Source organism: Poecilia mexicana, unplaced genomic scaffold (genome assembly GCF_051168715.1).
Source record: "Poecilia mexicana isolate PSO_F unplaced genomic scaffold, ASM5116871v1 scaffold_13, whole genome shotgun sequence".
NCBI lineage: Eukaryota > Metazoa > Chordata > Actinopteri > Cyprinodontiformes > Poeciliidae > Poecilia > Poecilia mexicana.
This window is the reverse complement of record NW_028263382.1, coordinates 9,593,876-9,613,903: the sequence shown is the minus strand read 5'-3', so window position 1 is coordinate 9,613,903 and position 20,028 is coordinate 9,593,876. Positions and strand designations below refer to the sequence as shown.

At 41.5% G+C, this 20,028-nt stretch overlaps 1 protein-coding gene across 2 annotated transcripts in view; it reads left to right on the top strand.

Moving 5' to 3' along the window:
• The window catches only part of nectin1b (nectin cell adhesion molecule 1b), a 110,924-nt gene extending 92,878 nt beyond the window's left edge, over nucleotides 1-18,046 (top strand). Inside the window, exons 6-7 of one of the 2 annotated variants that reach the window (XM_014982723.2) lie at nucleotides 10,317-10,346; nucleotides 11,593-18,046. In XM_014982723.2, the coding sequence (XP_014838209.2) occupies nucleotides 10,317-10,346; nucleotides 11,593-12,098 (536 nt within the window). In that variant the 3' untranslated portion in view covers nucleotides 12,099-18,046. The remainder of the gene's footprint in view (nucleotides 1-10,316; nucleotides 10,347-11,592) is intronic. The other variant, XM_014982724.2, reaches the window with a different exon arrangement.
• Nucleotides 18,047-20,028: the final 1,982 nt, after the last annotated feature.

Sequence of the window (20,028 nt, the reverse complement as noted above, 5' to 3'; positions counted from 1 at the left end):
ATTATCGCCTCTGAGAAAGCAGATGTGTGGTTTGTTTTTTTCTTAATTCTTGGCAGTTAACAGTAAATTGACATGTGGGAAAGTTTTTGCTTTCCATATTCTTGGATATATTTGTTTACCAAGTTTGAGATTTATGCTCTCACACATAAGAGCCGGTTTGTGTGAGAAAACCGTACGAAGACGGCGCATTTATTCAGGATCAGCTGGAAGGATGTCGGATCTGTCAGGGGGCATCATGTTTGTGAACCTTTCAGAGATCACCCCCCACTCATGGATCAGCTGTACTTCTCTTTTTATGCCAGTTGTGCTGCAGGGCCTCACCACACGGGTTAGACTGGATGGAGCGCTCTCGTAAGTTTAGAGAGAAGGCAGGAGGACGGACGCCTCGGAAAACACAGGACTATCGTTGCCAACTTCTGTTCACGCCTGCCTGAACAGTCAGCTTCTGTTGGGGAAAACCAAGTTACCAGAGAAAATGGTAAAAAAAAATAAAATAAAACCTCCGACATGTGGTGAAAATGAACCAAATAAGTTGGGAAGCGTTCTGTGGAAATATAAGTAAATAAAACACGTGATCGCGCGAGATGCTCCAGTGAATCTGATTTTTTTCGAATTTAGTCGAGTAGCGAAAGATGGAAGGCAGAAATAAGCTCCGAGGCAAACAGCATCTGGGAGCGGAGCAGAGGTGGAAAAGAGGGCAGAAGGCTGTTTACATGACTTTACGTAACAGCCTGTGTCAACCGCCGCTGCTCGCTGGCTGTCGCTTTCTCCATCCTTTAATTCCTACATTTCACTGATATTAAGGGGATAAAGCACAGAGATGATGAGAGGGGGTGAAAAACAAACACACACAAAAAAAGGAATTACCTAGAAGATAAACTCGCACTAAAATCTGTGATGGAGACAAATGGTGCAAATGTAGAACAGTAGCTGTATCCAAATGCTCAAAATGTCACGTCTCAGTGTAAATATCACATCCAGAAATGGTGTGATGAAGCAACAGCAGGAGAAAATGATGACGCTAAAAAAGCACCTGGCATAAATCCTCCAGAGAATATTCACGCTGTCGCTTTGAAGGTTCGTTTTAGGGATTTGACTGATAAAATCTGATCAAATCTGGTCCATCAGATAAAGATTTTATCATACTGGCTGCAGCATCACTGAAATCTAACTTGCTGCTGCAAGCCCCAGAACGACTTGAGGGCACTTCTGCATCGATTCTTCAAGTTGCTAAAACTCTGCTCTGGTAGCAGAACGCAACTTCCCCTAAGAATACTGTCATTTTGAATCACATAAAACTTATATTCAAGCGTTTGTGCAGAAGGAAACGTCTCGCTGTAAAACAATCTCCTCACTTTGGCCTTTAGCTTATCATTTCAGTTTGAGAAGCTACATTTGATGTAGATATTTTAAATTTTAGTGTAAACTTGAATACTTGGAGGAGTTCCCCCGATCCCAGGCTTAAATGAAAGAAAGGTTAGCCTAGCTGCTTGTTAAACACTTTGCAAACCTAAGGAGCTGCATCACAGTTGTAGGAAAACCATAGAAAGTCCAGTTAGGATTTTTCCACAAGTTCAACCAAAGTTGAACTTTCAGGCTTATGTGCAATAAAACTAACGCAGCACATTCCCACAGTAAAACATGGTAGTGGCAGTATCATGATGTGGGAATGTTTTTTTTTTCTCCATACCGGAGTGTAAAAAATGTTAAAAAGTCTTAAACTCATGTATGTAAAATTAAGCTCTTAAAATGTCCTTAATTTAGTTTTAAGAAATGTAAGTTGGTTAAATATGCAAATCAAAGGTCTTAAATGTCATGGTGAAGATTCGATCCTATGTTTTGCTTTTGCTTGTGGGACTTTTCGGTCAGGCAGAAGTTTGGCTCACACACAGACGTCTTTGTTGCTGTTATATTCCCGCTAGCTAGCTAGCTAGCTAGCTTTTTTGCAGCTATCGTGGGTAAGGGCAAATGTCTCATCGTTCGGCTGGATGTTGTTCATTTTTGCTAGTGGCTCACTGCCCATATGAGTCAGCAGGACTCCTCTATTTATAGTTTTTAAAGTCTTAAATTTTATTCAGGCTAGCATTAAAAATGTCTTTAAAAGTCTTAAATTTGACTTAATGAAACCTGCAGATACCCAGCACCCTGTTTTACACGTTTAATTTGTGATTTGAATTACTTTCACACTGTGTGTTGACTTATCCCATAAAATCCCAGCAACCAACCTTGGAGTTTGAGGTTGGCAGACCTGTTAGACCCTTTACAGCAGGTCTGCGTAGATTTTACTATGGTCCAAGTTGCTTGTCTCAAAGTGACGTTACATCCATCTCTCTGCGTTATAAAGACAACGGCAAGAAGATCCTTGAATGAAACGAGTAACGCACCATATATTACTGACATCTAACAGCGGTGCTTCTCTGCTCAGCCATTTGTCTCTTTCTGTTCCCAAACAGAGATGAGAGACGTTACGATCTCAGCTTTGCACAGGGTTCCCTTTGCAATGTGAAATTTGTTTGTCTTTCCCTGTCATCCATCTCAATCTGCGCTCTATACCATATTGCGGCATCGCCGTCTCACATCGCCGCCTGCATTATTCATAGACCCAAAGGCCACATGTGTGTCTTGTGTATTATTACACTCTCATTTGAAGCTGAGCTATGTCAGACATTTGAGGACCCCACACACACACACACACACCTCCACCTCCTCCTGCGTGTTTCTCCTCACCCTTGAACTTTCTGCTTTGACATCTTCAAACCTGCAGGCTTTTGCATCTTTAGGATGATGAAGCGACTTCCTCGCCCCCACGTCTTCGGCTGCTGGCGCGGGGGTTGCCTGCATCTCAGATCCTGCCAAGATCACACCTCATTATCCAAATGAGACATTAGCACGGACTGCTCCCGTTGCTCGGGCAGCGCAGGCCGGCCCATAAACCCTAAGCGGCGTTGTTCCGTGCCAGAGTAAGCGCTGCGTAAAATGGAGGAGAGGGATGCTCCCTTTTTCTCCGGAACGGACGGGTTTTATTTCATTATTTGGAGAAGAAGACGACGTAACGACCTGACTGGACACTTGAAATGCAAATGTCACCGGGGAGAGCATGTGAGAGAAGAGCAGCTGAGATCGAAGTGATTTATCTTAACATTTGTTTCTGCATGGCTTGCTGTTTCTGCTCTCCGGAGGATATGCAGAGGAGAGGGATGTGGCAGACAGATGGAGCGGTGGGGGGGGATTGGCTGAGCCCCCTTCGGCCCATCTCTCCTCCTCATCCTCCTTCCTCCTCCTCCTCGTCCTCCTCGCTGTCCAGCCGTGTGGTGTTGGATCTGCCACGCCTCCCTGAGAGCCTGATGAAGTAGGTCACATGCTGTCCCAGAGTCTGACCGCTGGCTCCAACGCTGCTCGCCGATTCGCTCGCTACGTTCCCAACGTAACAACCAGGCAGCAGAAATAAAAAATATATACATAAAAACAATTAGAGAAGAAGTTGAGAGCAGGACAGTTGCGGTAAACAAACAGAGCCCTGACCTTTTCCGGCTCAACGCGTCCTAATGTGCGGATCCGTTTGCTGCGAGCCGCTGACCCAATAACAGCCTTTCCGCTCGGCTCCGGAGCCGCATGCAGGCCGGCAATAAAAGGAGAGACGGTTTAATAATGCTGCATTATGAGCAAACATGTTTTTAAAGGAGCACTGGTGTTAAGATGCTGCTGTAAATATTCATCGCTCATTAAAAGTGCATTTAAAGTGATTAGAAAAAGGCCCCTGTAGCACAAAGTGATTATCTGCAAGAGCTCAGAAAAAAAACCACACACAAAGAAGGGTTTCCAACCTTAATGTGGCGTTTGTGTTTATGATCTCCCAGCTTTGTGAAAATGGCTGTAACTTTGTTTATTCCTGCTGTGAATCACCGCATTGTGAGACCAGAGAGAGCGTTATGTCTCCAGAAGTATTCACACCCTTCACATTTTATCACGTTGCAACCACAAACGTATTGAGTTGTCATGTTTCACACCAACACAAAGAGGGAACATTACATCCCATCCAGCTTCACTGTAACTCTGCAGCTTCCCTCCATGTTTCTCAGCAGGTGAAGTATGTTCAGATCGGTTAGTTCTCCTTTTGGTCTCAGCTGATTAAACCAACAACCTGCATTCCTGTTTGCCACAGATTTATTAATCTGTGTCGAGTCAGAGCTACGGATCTCTGCAGCAAGATTATTTTTAACAAATTTGTAGATTTTCTGTGGAACATAACAAATTATTTGCAGAAAATTGATCCGGCTCAAGGCTTTTTCCGTTGAGCATATTTAAAATATTTGAAAGGTGCAAAGCAGCTGATTTGGGGGCGGTATGGTTATTTTTTCTTACCACTGATTGGCTGCAACCCCTTCAGTTGAGATGAGGATTGTAGATGTTGGCTTCAGGCTGGTCCCAAGACAGTTTCCACTGTGTGTATTAATGCAAAATTGTATTTAGTGTTTGAACTTTTGAAACAGGCAGATAAAGTGCTGCGTACAAAGCTAGTTAGCAAGGTCACACATGGTGGCAGATAAACGGTTTTCCTGCAACTCCAAGATGTTTCTCTGCCGATACTACAGCTGCCGCGTACACAAGCGTGATTGACGGTGCTCGGACCCTCCCCCTGACTCTGATTGGTTGTTTCTGTGAATTTCTGTAGATGGCAGTAGGACCACAGGGTGGAGGTAAAAGAGCACATACTGTCAGGACATGTTTAAGAAACATGTAAAAAAAAAAACATATACTACCTACTTCAGTTATGTATTTTACATTTTTTCAGACACTTACCTAAAACATTAAATGTTTTATGTTCAATTTCACATAAAGCCTCAATACGTTGAGTTTTGTAGCTGAAACACGACGACATGCGAACGAGTTTAAGGGTTTCCTTCCGTCTGCGCGGCGCAGGAAGAGCAGTTTCGACAGAACGCACGCAGCACCCTGCTGTGTTCCTCCGACAGGATCGATCCTGCAGGTTGCCGCATGTTCACACATGCGAAGCAGAGATGATGTCACTGGTGTTTTGATGGGAGCGTTTCGCTGCGTTATCTCCTCCAGCACGCTCCCTCTCCCCACTTCTGATCCACTGGCCGTTTGGAAGAAAGAAATTCAATTTGAGTTATGGGTTTGAAGGTTTTAGTGCAGCAAGTGGCATTTACCTGCATATGAGGTGGGTTCTGCTCCATAAGTGATAGTGAAATGAGAAGTATTTTTGACAAATGGCGAGGAAAGGAAGCGTGGATGTGGAAGAAAGAAGTCAGTGGCGAGATTTGCCTCAGCTGCGACTCCCCATGAAGCATGTTTAATTCCCGTCAGTGACGAGCTTTTATTCGTTGTGGCAGAATTACATTTCCATGACTTCACAACTACTGGCAAATTCAGACAGGGGAAGTAATGAGGATCTCTGGATCCACTGAATTAATGCGTCTTCTCCGATTGTCCCCGTCGTCATTCGCTCATTATGCCACTCTTTATTTGCTGTTGTCACCGTCGCCGACTTCTCCAAAGCGCTCCTCTCCATCTTCCTTTTTCCCGCCTGTCAACGCTCCCCAACTTCTTCCTGCGTTTCCTTTTGATCCTCTGTTGTCTGCTGCTTGTTCCTCGATTAGTCACATTATCACACCACTCCCTGTACCGCGCTTTGAAATCCTTTTCATTTTCCCAGCCTCTGTCATAACCTTGTCCAAGAGATTGTTGCTAAGTCTCAGGAATGTTCAGCTCCTTCTGTTCTGCCTTTTTGTCGTGTGTAGACACGACTGCAGCACACCTAGAAACCTGCAGGACAGAGTTGGGAAACAGCTCCTTTCTCGCTCTGAAAGGCCCTTCTGCGTCAGACGCTCCTTTCCTTCAGCATCTTTGAACATTCGGCACTCCTGCTGTTTGTTTTATGCTGTGGCTTCCACTGAAATACAAACCTTTGCTCTATATCTAGTCTGCTGCTTTTCAGAAGCCGCAAATCATTTCCACTACAAGATCTCCTTCTTTCCTTTTTGTTTTTATTGGGGTTGCACTTGTTTACCGTTTTCCTCTTTTAACGATTCGTCTGCTTTACAACGCCTGGCACAGCTAGTCACGCTCCTTAAACTTTTCCAGATTTTTAGCCACAAACTTCAAATTATTATTTATGATGGGATTTTATGTGACCCCACTCAAAATGGCTCATTAACGTGAATTAAAAATCAATACTTCACCCATTTTACCAAAGAAAACCCTGAGAAATGTAACCTGCATTTGGATTTACTGCATTAAAGTCTCGAGAAGTCACACATTTAATAACAAAAAGAGTCCAACTGTATGTAATTTGATCTCAGAATATGATAATCTGTTCTGCGAAGATCCCAGACAATTTTTGAAAAATTGCACCAAAGTGGGCGGAGTCAAGAGATGCTTGGGGGCGTGGCCAAGTGTGAGGCTTAGAGGAAGGGGTTAATTGAAGCTCAACCCAAGAAGACTAGAGACAAATCTATCAACTTTGTCTTGTTATTAGAGACTGGTAGCATAAAGATAGCACCCATAAGGCTCAATTTACACAGTTTATCTGCCAAATAAAAAGCTGATTTGGGGTTTAGTTACTCTTTACTGCAAGCTTTATACGTTTCTCAGGTTCAGCACTCTTAAAGCAAATCAATGGCTTCCTTTGACTTTGCAGAATTTGATGATGAATTCAAGAAATAACTCATTAATTTCAATCATCTGTGTTGAAACTGGAATTAAAGACCAGAATCTCTCTGGCAAGACTTTCCATTTGACTGTCCTTGAGACGAATAGGCAGAAATTCAGGGAAGGTCATAGTGGCACGTCCCAAAAAATGTGCAGTTATAACAAAAGGAGGAAAAGACACTTCTGCAAAGTGTTTGTTTAAAGATTCACAACCACAAATTTTCTCTTCAGTTCATAATTTTAGGCTGCTTTTGTTGGTTGGTCTATAAAGGAAAATCCCTATAAAACACATAGTTAGTTGTTGTAGCAAAGCGGTATGAATAATTTTGTGAACACGGCGGCCTCAGATGGATCTGTAAAGGAAGCAGATTTTGCCACTAAAACCTTTGGACCCAGTAAATCATCCTTTCTATCATGTCAAACGTTCAGAGCTGTATGATTAATCCTAAACGATGGGGATGCGGCATTACAACAAGCAAAGAATTTCCTGTTATTCCTGACCTGCATGCATCTATTAGGCCTTTGGGCTGAATTATAGCCCATCACAGAACTTGCTTCCTCCTATTAATCTTAGCTGCACGTCTTATACGTTGCAAGTCAAAGTTTCTGCCACTATCTACATATTTCCGCTGTGCCGCTAATAGACGCCCCCCGTTTTTGTTTGCTGGAACAGTATCATAGCTGCTGCTGGGGTCGTCTTTATCTGCCGCTTGGCAGGTGTTGCTGGTAGTGAAGGTGAGCAAAGAGGAACTCGTCTTTGCTCCCTTCTCCTTCTCCTGCAGCCTTTTAAATCGCCTGCATTTCAGACACGTTTTGGTGAAAATATTGTTTCTGAAACGTGATTAGTTTGCACCATGGCTACTCAGATTCCTCTTGCGTTCACACAAGACTCTGCTGCTCTGGTAGAGAGTTATTTTCTTGTGATATCTTCATGTTTGCAAAGCCGCTGAAGTGACCTTGTGGGGGGCGGGGGGTGAGAACGGGGGAAGAAGCGGACTTGGTAACATTCTGAGAAGAGGCAGATTGTGAGTTTCTCTGTGTTGCAGAATAACAGCTCTGTTCCTCTGCTGCTGCACCCGATGAGCAATAGATGGTGTTTTTCTCAGGTTTTAAAGTACTCCAATTATAGCACCGGGGTTATCGGGGTAAAGCATCCTCACAGCTTTTTGCATTAGCTGTGTTTGCCAGGACAGGTTCTTCTTAGGTGGGAGGCCACCACAAAAATCTGTGAGTGTTTAGAGTTGGTTCAAGTCCGCACTTTATAAGTTTATTACAAGGTTACCACATAACGGCAAATGTGGACTGTGGAAAATATTTTCTTCTTTCCTTCCTTCTTCCAGTCTCTTCTGTAATTTTCCTTCCTTCTTTGTTTGTTACTTTTGTCCATCCTCTCTCTTTTCTTTCCTTCCTTGTGCCCTGCACCCCTTTAGTTGTCTATTTTTAGTCTTCTCTCCATTTTGTTTCCTATATTTTCCTCCTTGCATTTAACTATCTTCCTTCTTTCCTTTTTGCTTAGTTCATGTCCTTCCTTTCTTTTTTGTTTTCTACTTCCTATCTTTCCCTCTTTTGGGCCTCCATCTTCCCTTCCTTCCAGTTTCCTGTTCAGTATCTAAAGCCTACCTGCTGTTGAGATATTATAATTATTGTGTTTACATGAAACCTCTCCTTCCGTCGTTAGTGGTGAAGAAATAGAGCTGATCCTTTCTCGGGGTGGAGATAACAGCGAGCACCTCGAAGGCTGACGTTGGGACCTTTAACTGCCTCTGATCTGGACCTCAACAGTCTTTTACCCCCTTTAATGAAACTAAATGTCTCATTTTAGCCACCTGGGTGAAAATTGCCCTAATTAAGATTGAAATGAGGATTTAAAAGAGCAAAACCAGATCTTAGCCGAGGAGGTCAGCGAGGGGCAGTGAAGAGGATTACAGCTGAATGTTTTCCCTTTGCTTTCACTTCCTCAATCGTCTGGATTTCCGCCCCTCTTCGGGCCTGGAGGAAGGATGCGTTCTCCAGCAGGGGTGACCTGGCTCTGCTCTCCCATTGATGTGTGTAATGAAGGCCTGTGTCTGAATAATCCCATTAGGTGGTCAGATTAAAACCTGAGCTGATATTTGAGACCGTGCCCGGCGCCTCTTTAGAAATCGGAGAGCTTTGCAGCCGGGCCTCGGGAGAAAGGCGGCGGCATTCGGGAGGTTCCTCCTTTTTGGACTGATAGAGTGCCGTTCTAATTACAGCAGAGAAGAAGGCTTCAGTCGCTTCTTAACTTTACCCAGTCCCATCCTTTCATAGCCGCATTATGCTCAGATTCATCGTTTCTAATAAAGAGCGGTTCTTATCAAGCGTAACTGATTTGATTCAAGGCTTCAGGTTGATCATTTGAAAAGATTTTCTTTTGTGTTTGAAATTAGTATGTTTTTAGATTAAAATGCATCCCGTTTGTCCGTGTGATGTTCGGTTTGATTTGGCTGACTTGCACCGTAGCATCACTGTTGCGATGCCTTGCATTCATATTCGCACCCGTCGACTGTTTCAGGTTTCTTTTCATGTCACATGCGTGCTTTATTTAAAATGTACGTTTTTCCAACTTTCAAGGACTCCATGAATGCAGAAGTTAGTTGACTGAGGTTTAGTTGATGAGGAGTATTTGATTGATTTTGTCATTTCAGTTTTCAGCAACAATACCGCAATGCTAAGTTTTCTAAAAAATAGTGCAGCACAAGTTACTTCCTCTCATAAGAAGACCATAACATCACCTGCCGCCATGTTGGCTTCTTAGCAATCATGTCGGACAGCAAATGAGGGCAAAATCAAAGTTTCTACATGTGGAGACCAACACTAGATACCACAGTGAACACACTATTTCCCAGAAGTGACGACATCATGCTGTGGGATTTATTATTGTTTTTCTATGGGGAAAAGAAAACAGGAAGACAGAAGGAGCTGATTAGAAGTCAATTCTCCAGAAAATGTGGTTAGCACTTGAGGCTAAAGCAGAGGTTGATGATCTAATGTTCGAATGGCCTAGTTAAATCCCGCCGAAAACCAGATGCAGTTGCTTTGCAAAGACGAAATGGCAAATATTTCTGCACCAAGATTTAAAAAGCTGACCGAGACAAACCGTCGTTTCTGCGTTGTGTTGATTTAATGTCGTTGGTTGTATTTGGTTTTATTTAGGGGTATCTGTTTATACAGTCGCATTGAACCTGTGGATCATGTTCTTTCACACAAACTCCTGCAAAAATCCAGTGAGTTTTTCGGTCGTCTGAGAGGTGTGAATAGTTTTTCAAGCTTGTGCTGATGGGTTTTGTTTCCCTTGACTCAGCTTGAAGGCGACGCCGATGCAGAAGGCAAACGAGCTGCGTTCAAGGCGTCAGCGCTCATGTTTATCTGCTCCAGATGAACATATGGACGGTGTTAAAATCTAATCCCAATTACATTAAGACGTCTCATAATAGAGCGGCAATAAAGCAGATATCAAAGCAAAGGCCAAACTAGTAATCATATCAAAAGCGGGAAAGCTTCTCGAACAAAAAGCTTCCCTTTTCTTTGATCGAATTATCTGAGTAGTAAATGCTGGTTTTTCCCATGAAGTTTTGTTCTGTGAAAAGAAATGGACTGACTACGATGTCTCACTTTACCCTCAGACATGAATGCTGCGTCATATGCAGCCAGCTGTAAGTTAATAGTGCCATATTATGTTGCGTTCTATATTAACGCATATCTTTCATGTTATTTCCCTTCTTTCTTTGTGGTCCTTTCTATAAAAACGACACATTTCCTCTTTTAAAGTGATGCCGTCTCTTCGGTGTGTCGCTCGGCTGCTCCGGTGGATGAGCTCCGTGTTTATCTGCTCTCTCGGTGCTTTGTGTCTGCGTATGCTTGGCTGCTGATAATCATCCCAGGCGGCGCTCTCTCATTTCATTACCTCTGCACAGCTGATGAAGACGTCTTGTGGAGCTACTTCATGTCGGACTCCTCTGTTGTCTGCCTTCCACTATGTTTATTTTAAGCTGATTCATTCAAAAGATGAAAAAGTGTTTTAAAAACTCCCTTTTTTGATTATGTTTTGGTCACTTTGATGTTTTAAATCCAACAAATTGAGCTGTGCTTTAAAAAAAAGAAAAAAAGGGTTTTTTTTTTAGGGAAAAAGCTGCTGAAACCAAACTGACTGTGTGAAAATCGACTTGTTTAATCATGAATTAACTTTTAAGATAGATAAGATCGGTGCCTAATTTTAGGTCATCATGTAAGTATTGCCTGATTGTGTTTTGGTTTGATTTCAACTGCAAATCACTGAACTTTGACTCAAAAGTACATCCTTATCCAACGCCGGAAGGCCAAAAGCATGGAAATGAAGACTTTGGTTAGTCAAAGTCCTGGCTGAAATTAAATTCAGATGCTTTGGTGTGACATTACACCTGGAAAAGAGTTGTTTGCCCCAAAGGTGGGACGGTTAGTTGCTAGATTTAGGGAGCAATTAAACCATAAATTGGTGTGTTTGTCTTTGTCTATTTGAATTAGTTTGATCTGAAACGTTCAAGTAGCAAAACAAGAGGCGATTACCTTCATAGCGCCGTAAAAACACTCCTGCTGCTGCTTTCTAAATGAATGGTTAAAATTTCTGGTTGATGCATGCTGCTGAACATGTCTCTGTCCGGTCCGCCGGGGGTCGGTGTCGGTCTGTCCGTGTCTGAACTGCATGTCGTCGTCCTCAACACTGGGGGCTCCAGTGGGACTGGGTGGGCTTGGCTGTGGGCGTCCGGTGGGGGTCCTTCCTTTCCCTTTTGCTTTTCCGTCCTCGTCTCCCTTACATCATCTCTCCTTTTTTTTGTTTTGAAAAAAAAAAATGCACCTGCACAGTTGCACCTCCTCCCACCAGAGCACTGACACACTCCCTTCCATCTGTCTTTTCCTACCCAGACCTCCCTATCAACCCGACACCCAGGGGCAACGGCATCCCTCCGGAGCAGCACAATGCAGGTGCCGCCATCGGGGGCGCTGTGGGGGGAGTAATCCTGGTGATCGTGGCGGCAATACTGCTCTTCGTGTTCCTGCGTCGCCGCCAGCGCACCTTCAAGGGGGACTACAGCACCAAGAAGCACGTCTTTGGGAACGGGTACAGCAAGGCGGGCGCCATGCCCGCGCACCCCCCCATCCCCAAGAACCTCCAGTACCCGGACGACTCGGACGACGAGAAGAAGCCCACCCAGATCAGCAACACCGGGGGGTTCGAGGCGAGCGATCGGAATTTCGACACCGAATCCGAGGACCTGAAGAGACCGTACTTCACTGTGGATGAGGGGGAGAGCCGGGATTACGGGGAGCGGACTCTGGCCTTCCAGTACGACCCAGAACCTGAAATTGCCGACGATATGATCTCTCAAACCGACGGCTCTGTCATTTCTAAGAAAGAGTGGTACGTGTAGAGGCATGCAACCGCCAAGCAACCTGTCGTCCCTCACCTGCATCCCACCTCACCCTTCACCTCCCCACCCTCACATCCATCAACCTGCACCTCCCGCAGTGGCATTTCCAGCTCACCCCCCCTCCCCGCATCAGACTCCATCCAACTAATCACTGTTAGAAAAATCAAGGGTCTATTTAAAGTCCAGGACACGACTTCTCAACATGACAGCATTGGTGTCGCTCTCATCACGTTAATGGGCAAAGAATACAAACTAAGGTATGTAAATGGACTCAATGTGGCTCCAAGGCCAGAAAGGTGATTGGTCAATACTGTTGTGTATTTTATTTTTCATGTTATAAATGTATTAAATGTATAAAAAAAAGAACAGGTTGAGGTTTTGCTGAGCACATTCGTGAAAGTCCTACACTGGATGTATGGTTTTTTTTATTTTCCTTTGGTTTGGTTTGTTTATTTTTGTCATTAGCAATTGCAAATTTGTCATTTTTATATTCTCTTTTTGTATGATCTGCAGAGAAATGAGAGTTATGTGTCTGACATATTTTACAGGTGGAGCTTAAAGTGTTTAAAAGTTTATGGTCAAATGTTTCAGGAAAAAAAGAAAAGATAAAAAAAAAGAAAACTTGCTGTACAGACGTGCAACATTTATGGCGAAAGCGCGTTATTGTCCTTCTCCAAAGACATTGTTGATGCTTCTCAAGCCCCATCTTGGACTTTATTTGCTGTTTTTTATTTTTAATAAAAGGGTGTCAGTCTACTGAGCCATACAGACACATGGTGGTAACATAATAACATTCAATGATATATATTTTGTATTGCTAACGTTTCCATCATGTTAAATGAGTACAAATCCAGAAAATCACATTGTTTGATCAAAAAAATATGTAATTTGGCATGAAAGAAGTATTTGGTAGAATTGTTCTGCGTAGTTCAGGACCAGGTTACTGACCAGATTATCCGGTAGTTTTGAGCCGATTCCTGAACTTTCTCATCATCACTGGTGAAATCCTGCATGGAGCCCCACTCCAAATGAGATTGGACCAACACTTTGTCCCTTTGGTCTCTGTGGACACATTCCTACAGCAGGTCATGATGTTCATACTACTATTTAGTAGCAATCAGACCCCAAATAGACTGAAAGTCGACTCCACGTAGCATCGCGCTGTAATAATGGATGCTACAGTTCCTGGATCAGTTTCACTGCAAAAACTCCAAATCTTACCAAGTATTTTTAGTCTCATGTCCAGTACAAATACGATGTTTTCACTAGAAACTAGACAAAAAATACGTTATAAGATTGTGTGTTTTGGCAGTGAACCTGGGAGTTGGCGGTACCGTCAAAAGATCACAACAAAAAGGTAGCCAGTAAAGAGAAAGCTTAGCTTAGCACAGGCCTTTTGTTGAGCACTGACTGCAGCCTCAGTAGAGAAGTACGTTTAGGCGCGCAGTCGGAACCAGGACAGGTGGGATTGTGATGTGATGCTCTGTAAGTCCAGAATTTTCTGAATAATAATTTGCAGTCATTGTTTACGTCCAGATTTATTGCGCCTGGTTTCTGCTGGTGCAGAGTTACGATGCATGTCTCACATCAGTGATGTAATAGTTGAATAAAATCCAACATGAGCGTTTAGACTGCAAACGCTTTGAGAACAATTGGGATTTGGCCGTTCAGGCTGCTGTAAAAAGTCGAATATATGGGGGGGGGGAGCGGATTTAAAAACGTTCCCCCTAGTGGAGAGGTTGGAGTCTGATTGGTTTTGTGGGCAAGCAAGGAGTGGAAGATAGGAGAGCTTCTTAATGACGAACTACCGGCTTAATTCCTGCTTATTGGTCGGTGATCAAATACGTGTTTCATGCAGTAAAATTCAAACTACTTAAAAATAATACAATGTGATTGTGTGCATTTTTTTATAGATTATGTTGCTTATGGTAAAAATTACAGATGCCTTCATTCTTTAATTGGAAAATGAACAAACCCACATTTTCTAGATTTGTGAGATTGCGCATCGTTTTCCATCTACTCCACCGTTTTGCCCTCGTTTGTGTGGATTTATCCCATAACATTGAATTTTGTGGTCATAATGAGACAAAATGTGTAAAAGTTCAAAAGGTACGAATGTTTTTGTGGGTAATTATGTGGAAAAGACATCCGCTGAGTCTCACAGGATCACTAATAGTGCTCGGAAATGTCATGATTGTCACTTGACTTGAACAGTTTGACCTGTGTACATGCGCTCAAAAATCTTACCACTTTAATGAAACGCCTGGGTGTTTTTCCTTTCCTGTTTTTATGCGTGTGTTGAGCTGTCATAATTACGTTTGGTTCCGACCCCCTTTTTCCTCAAAATGGATGTCAGCGAAAAAGTGTCTGAGGAATTTCTCAGTAATGATTCTGCCTCTCCAGTTGAGACTGTTTACCCAAGAACTGGCTAACATCAACCTCATTTTCCACCAGGAGTCGTCCGTGGACTCAGAGGACTCGGATCGGAGGGGAAATGTCAACTGATGCTTTTATTTACGCTAACAGAGAAAATATTTTAACAAGTAAAAGGGATCTTGCTGCGAAGCAAGAAAGCAGCGTAAGAACTTGGCTGCTGCTTTAGTGATGTTTCTTTCTGAATGAATTCCAGCTATTTTTGGGGGGTGATTTTGCAGTAATGAATTCTTTTTTTTTTTCTTTAATGTCAAGATTTATTTCTGCATATGGGGACGCACTGACTCTTTATGCCACCGTTATACAGTATATACCTGTATCTGTTTTTAAAAATGCTGTTAGCAAGTGCCAGTGGATGCTAGTATAGCAGAAAGACTTTCTCTCCTCCTCGGCTCGGAGCTCCATTACACGATCAGCAAAATATATTTGCTTCAAAAAAAAAAAATCTCAATGTGAAAAATCAGAGATAAGAGAGGCACTGCAGTAAATCTGTGGATGTAAACAACATATCTGACTGGCTCTGAACACTATAAATACTGTATTAAGCCTTATTTTATGCATGTTTTTTGTGTGTGGGAGTGGAAGTGCATTTGTTGGTATTTTTTTTCTTTTTCCCAGTCAATCCCAGTGTGTTTTTGTCCTCATTTGCAGCTTAGAAAGACGACAATATCCTCCTTTTTTTTGTATTGTCGTCTGTATTGGCAGAGCTATGATTTCATCGGTACGCCGTACCCAGCGACAATATTGCAGTTAATACAAAAATACCTATATAAATATATGTTGAAATGATAAAGAACACAAAAAAACGCCCCTGTGAGAGGATTTTCTTGCAGATGTGAATGTTTTTCAGTCCATGCTTGTCTACTGTATGCTTTTAGATGAGCATGTTAATCATGAGCCTCAATCTATATTGTATAATATACACAAACAAGCATTGAACAGTGAGGTTTCTGTTGTTCTTATTAGAAGTCCTCCTCTGATCCATTTTTCAATGGCCTTATTTCAGTTTTAAAGAGACAGTACATGACTCAAAATAAACCGAGCGACAGTAGCCAGTTTCTTCTGTCACTGTGGACAAAAAAAAGTTTGGTTTTCTCACACAGGCAGGGGAAATGCTTTCTTGTTTAGTCAGAAATAGTTTGAACCACAGCGTTGTAAGAAAACAAAGCACGTTTTATGTTTTTTGTTCTTTTTATTCAGTGCCTATCAAAGGAAGGAGGGGTGAGGTAGTCACGGCAACCACTTCCTGTTTATTTAAGCTCTTCATTCCCCAAATAGATGAATTAAAAGAAACTATTGGACACAATTCTTGTAAAAGTATTCATACTTCTTTTGTTTGTTTTTTTTTCAAATTGTGTGCTTTATTGAGGTTTTATATAATAGACAAAAAAAAAAAAAAAGATTCAGAAATGTGAAGTAGAAGAAAAATGTTCAAATCAACCTGTGAGGTTTGGTGCATCATCTTCTTTTACACTGATACCCCCAAATTAAATAAATTATAACCACCTGCAAACATTTTCATACATTAGATTTCTAATTTGTGGATACTTCACGATGACGCACTTCTCAGTGTTTCTGCAGAATCTTTAAGGATTTGTAAGTTCAGCTGAAATTTAGACCTTAATAGGTGTCCAGATTTTTCACAGCAGCTTCCTGCTAACTAGTTACATTTTCAATTTGTGCTTTTATCCATTCATCTTGATTTACAATAAACACATTTCTTACTTTTTCCTGATAAGAGCTTATAGGAAGGCAATTAAAGTCAACACATTCTAGCATCATCATCGTGGGAAAGTGTGTATTTACTCAAGGTTTGGTTGGACAGCTGCAATATTTACAGCTGGCTAAAAACCCGTCGTCCCAAACCGCCAATAATATAACAAAGCCTTTTCTGACTGGGTGTAAAAGCACTGAAGTCAAACAGCATTTCACCTTATTTAAGGTATTAATTTATTATTTTGTTATTTTTTTACGCTGCATGTTGGTCTTAAATTCATGTTGTTTTTTATGATTAAACCTTTTTTAGTGGTTTTTAATAGAGTTTCAAAAAATCTTAAGCTAACATTTCTGAAACTTTAAAACAAACTGATTAAGTTTAACATTTGTCCACTAACATTATCTAACCAACATCCCAAAGCTTCAGGATTTTTTTAAGTGCAACACTAGATTTTCTTTCGGGGTTTCAGAGTAAAGGAAGTTAAAACAAATGCACACCTTTCAAAATTTGTATTTGAAAATAAAAGTGTATGTTGGAATTTTTCTTCTTCTTCACAATTGTGTCTATCCAAATAACATCTAATTAAAACACACTCGGGGTTTTTTTTTTGTCCGGAACAAAACAAAAATCTCCGTTTAACACAAATGATCGTTTACATGCAGTGGAACCTAGTTAGTCTTCATCCCAGCACTTTACTAACACTGCATACTGGATCACACAAAAAACATCTAACAAATTAACACAGCACTCAATGTTGAATTTCTGAATCAGGCAGAAATATAAATCCTGCAGCCTCAGATCAGATTGCCGACGTTCTTCTAAGCTTTTAAGCACAACAACAGCGACTCTAATCCAGTAAAAAGAAACGAAACTTGCATGTATGAATTAATGAACATCGCCCCCATTTGAAAGCACAAACTTATGGTTTCATCTGACTTTGTTTTCTGCTTCTGTTATGAAACCACTGCCACTACTGCTTCTCAGACAACAACAAAAAGATAAATACTTTGGGGTTAAAATGTATATTGCTAAATATTAACATTCATATTACTGAGGTGTTCTGACTTTCTATTTTATAATAGTGACTGTAACTTCATTCCATCCTAATCCTACTTTTTGTATTCTGTATGTTTAACATTCCACTGTAAATATTGTACATAAAGTTGAGATTATAGTCTGGGTTTAATAGGGAGCCTGTTGTGTAAAATAAACCTTATTTGACTGCAAACATGGAGACTCGGTGATGGATAGATGAAGTTGATGGATAGCTTTTTCCCAAAGTCTCGACTAAAAACCGCTCCTCTAGTACCTTTTTAACATGCCAATAGTGACTTCACTGTCATACAAAGGGGGTAATGCATACAGTCTGTCAAAATGGTGTCGCTGAAAGAATCTCAAAAAGTACAAAAAAATAAATAAATCTGTTTGTATGCAGCCATGTGAATGTATATTTCTGAGGGTGTTACAGATATAAGAATAAAAAAAATCTCTTGTTCAATTGTGATGACCCAGTAAAGTAACTTGTATTTGTTTTGAGCATTAAATGAGTTCAATAGTCAACCTGTCCCAGTCCACTGATTGGATAAATGTGTCATCTGACCGAACATGGTCCATGTTTGCAGCACATTTCCGGCTTTTTTTTAATTAATTTATTTTTGGTAACTGCAGCCTTTTCCCGATAACCGTAATGTCTCTGTGTCTCATGCAGGTGCTTCAGTTGGATTACTTTTTTTTTACTGTGCCTGTAAACTGTCACACCCAAAACATTTGTTCTGTAAATAAATTTGGTTGAACAAAACTGAAAGGGCATTGTGATCACATTGCAGAGCCACGTGCCGGTCAGTCGAACAGAGAAGTTGATCCAAACGATTACATTTGGCTAAAGATGCTGACGGGCTTAGATATGTGTCAAGATTTTTTTCCAATTTTTTTTTTATTTTCTTAAGGCATAAAAAAAGGTAGGGAATAAAATTTTGTTAATTTTATTTTTTTTATTTTTTTTAGGTGATCAATTGAAATTTTCTCCAAATACAAAAATCCATCAGTAGTATTGCTCTTTAGGGGTTATATGATGTCACTTTTTTTTTTTTACCTGCAAGAGTCGTCTACAGTAGAAGGAGGGACCGGGTCGGCCATATTGGATTTAACAAAAATAATTTCTTGCATCAGCAGCTGATGGCCAGTAGTTGATAGAGTATTTTATGATGCATTAGTGTCCACTTCAGTGGTCTGTGTGCATTTATAACATACAAATCCACAAGAAGCACAAGAAAATGGTTTTTAGACAGCTGCCCACTGAATTTAAAAGTGTGGTAGGAAAAAAAAACGGCAGTTTTGGTAGATTGTGAAGAAAAAAAGAACAATTTAAATATTTGAAGGAGGTTCAAAGGCATGAATTGCAGCTGGAGTCATCACTTTAACCCACAAAATGTCCTGGATTAACATGATACAGAGAGTTAACAAGTTATTTTTCCAGTAGTCTTGTTTTTTTTTGTTGTTGTTGTTTCCATCTTCACAGTTTATGTAACCAAGAAAGGAGCTGAAAGACTCGGGATGTGTTCGTATAACACATCAGAGATAAAGGGATGCCCACAGTATCTGACGCAAGGCTTTGATGGGGATCAGTGTAACTTTTTTGGCTTTAATTGGAGAGCGAAAACTGTCAGACAGCTGTTGATACGCAGTTCAGAGCCTAATGAAGCTGCGGCGATATGATGAGAGAGGCCTAGTGTAGCGCTAGGCAGATCTGTCTCAGACTGTGGGACTCGAATGCAGACATCTGCACTGTGCACATTAAGAACAGCCCAGAGTTTGCAGCTGTTGCCATCCATTTGCTAAAAGAGCCCTTTGTAGCCCAAGGGGCTTTGATGGCACTTAGGCTTTTAACATGCATGGCTGTCCAGCTTTTTCTTTTTTTTTTATTTATCTATCCATTCCGTTCCGCTTTGTAGAGCTGTGAGAGGAATCCTACCACTTTCCCTCTATAAAACTACCTCCGGGACACAACGGGGAAGCTTTTTGTTTTCAAAATGTGCTCCTCTTTGGCTACAAAATTCAAAAAAATTAGATTGTGTCAAAATCGGAGAGTAAAACTTGTGGTATCAGACTGCAGAGAGCAGAAAATCTTTATTTTTTCTTCTTCACGGTAGCGACAGGTTCAAGTTCAGGTTTAAAGGCGAGTAAACGTTCAGCCCCGTGACTTTCATAAGTTTTGTTTCTGTCAGGAGTCGGTTCATTTTGCGGGTCAGAACCGCCCATTGACTCTGGATAAAACACATCTCAGACATATTGTTGCCTTGCGGGAAACTTCATGCTGCTGTGAATCGTTCAGGCTCCAGTAGGACGAGTATTGGAAGAAGGAAAAAAAAATCAATCCAAATGACTTCTGAGGTGCACACCCACAGCCAATAATACGAGTCATTACATTACAGTGATTGAATGGTTAATGGACACAGTGTATTTGCATATCCGATTCATTGAGCTGGATAACAGTGGAGTGTTTCATGCATTGATCAGTAGGGTGCAGCTCTCTGTACCACTCTGCAACTCATTCCAATAACTGCTTTATCTACTCCGAGTCTCACATGTTTTTTTAATAAATCTTCCCTCTGTTGTCAAAAGACTAAAAAACCTTCCTGTCTGCGTGAAAAGTGTGTCGTTCCGCCGCAGCTTGTTCGCAGTATAATAACCTTTCCTTCTGCACAAACAGATTGTTCACAGTGTCTAGAAATGAAGCTGCCTCCTTTTTCTGCTCTTGTTTTCAGTGTGTGCGTTACGAGG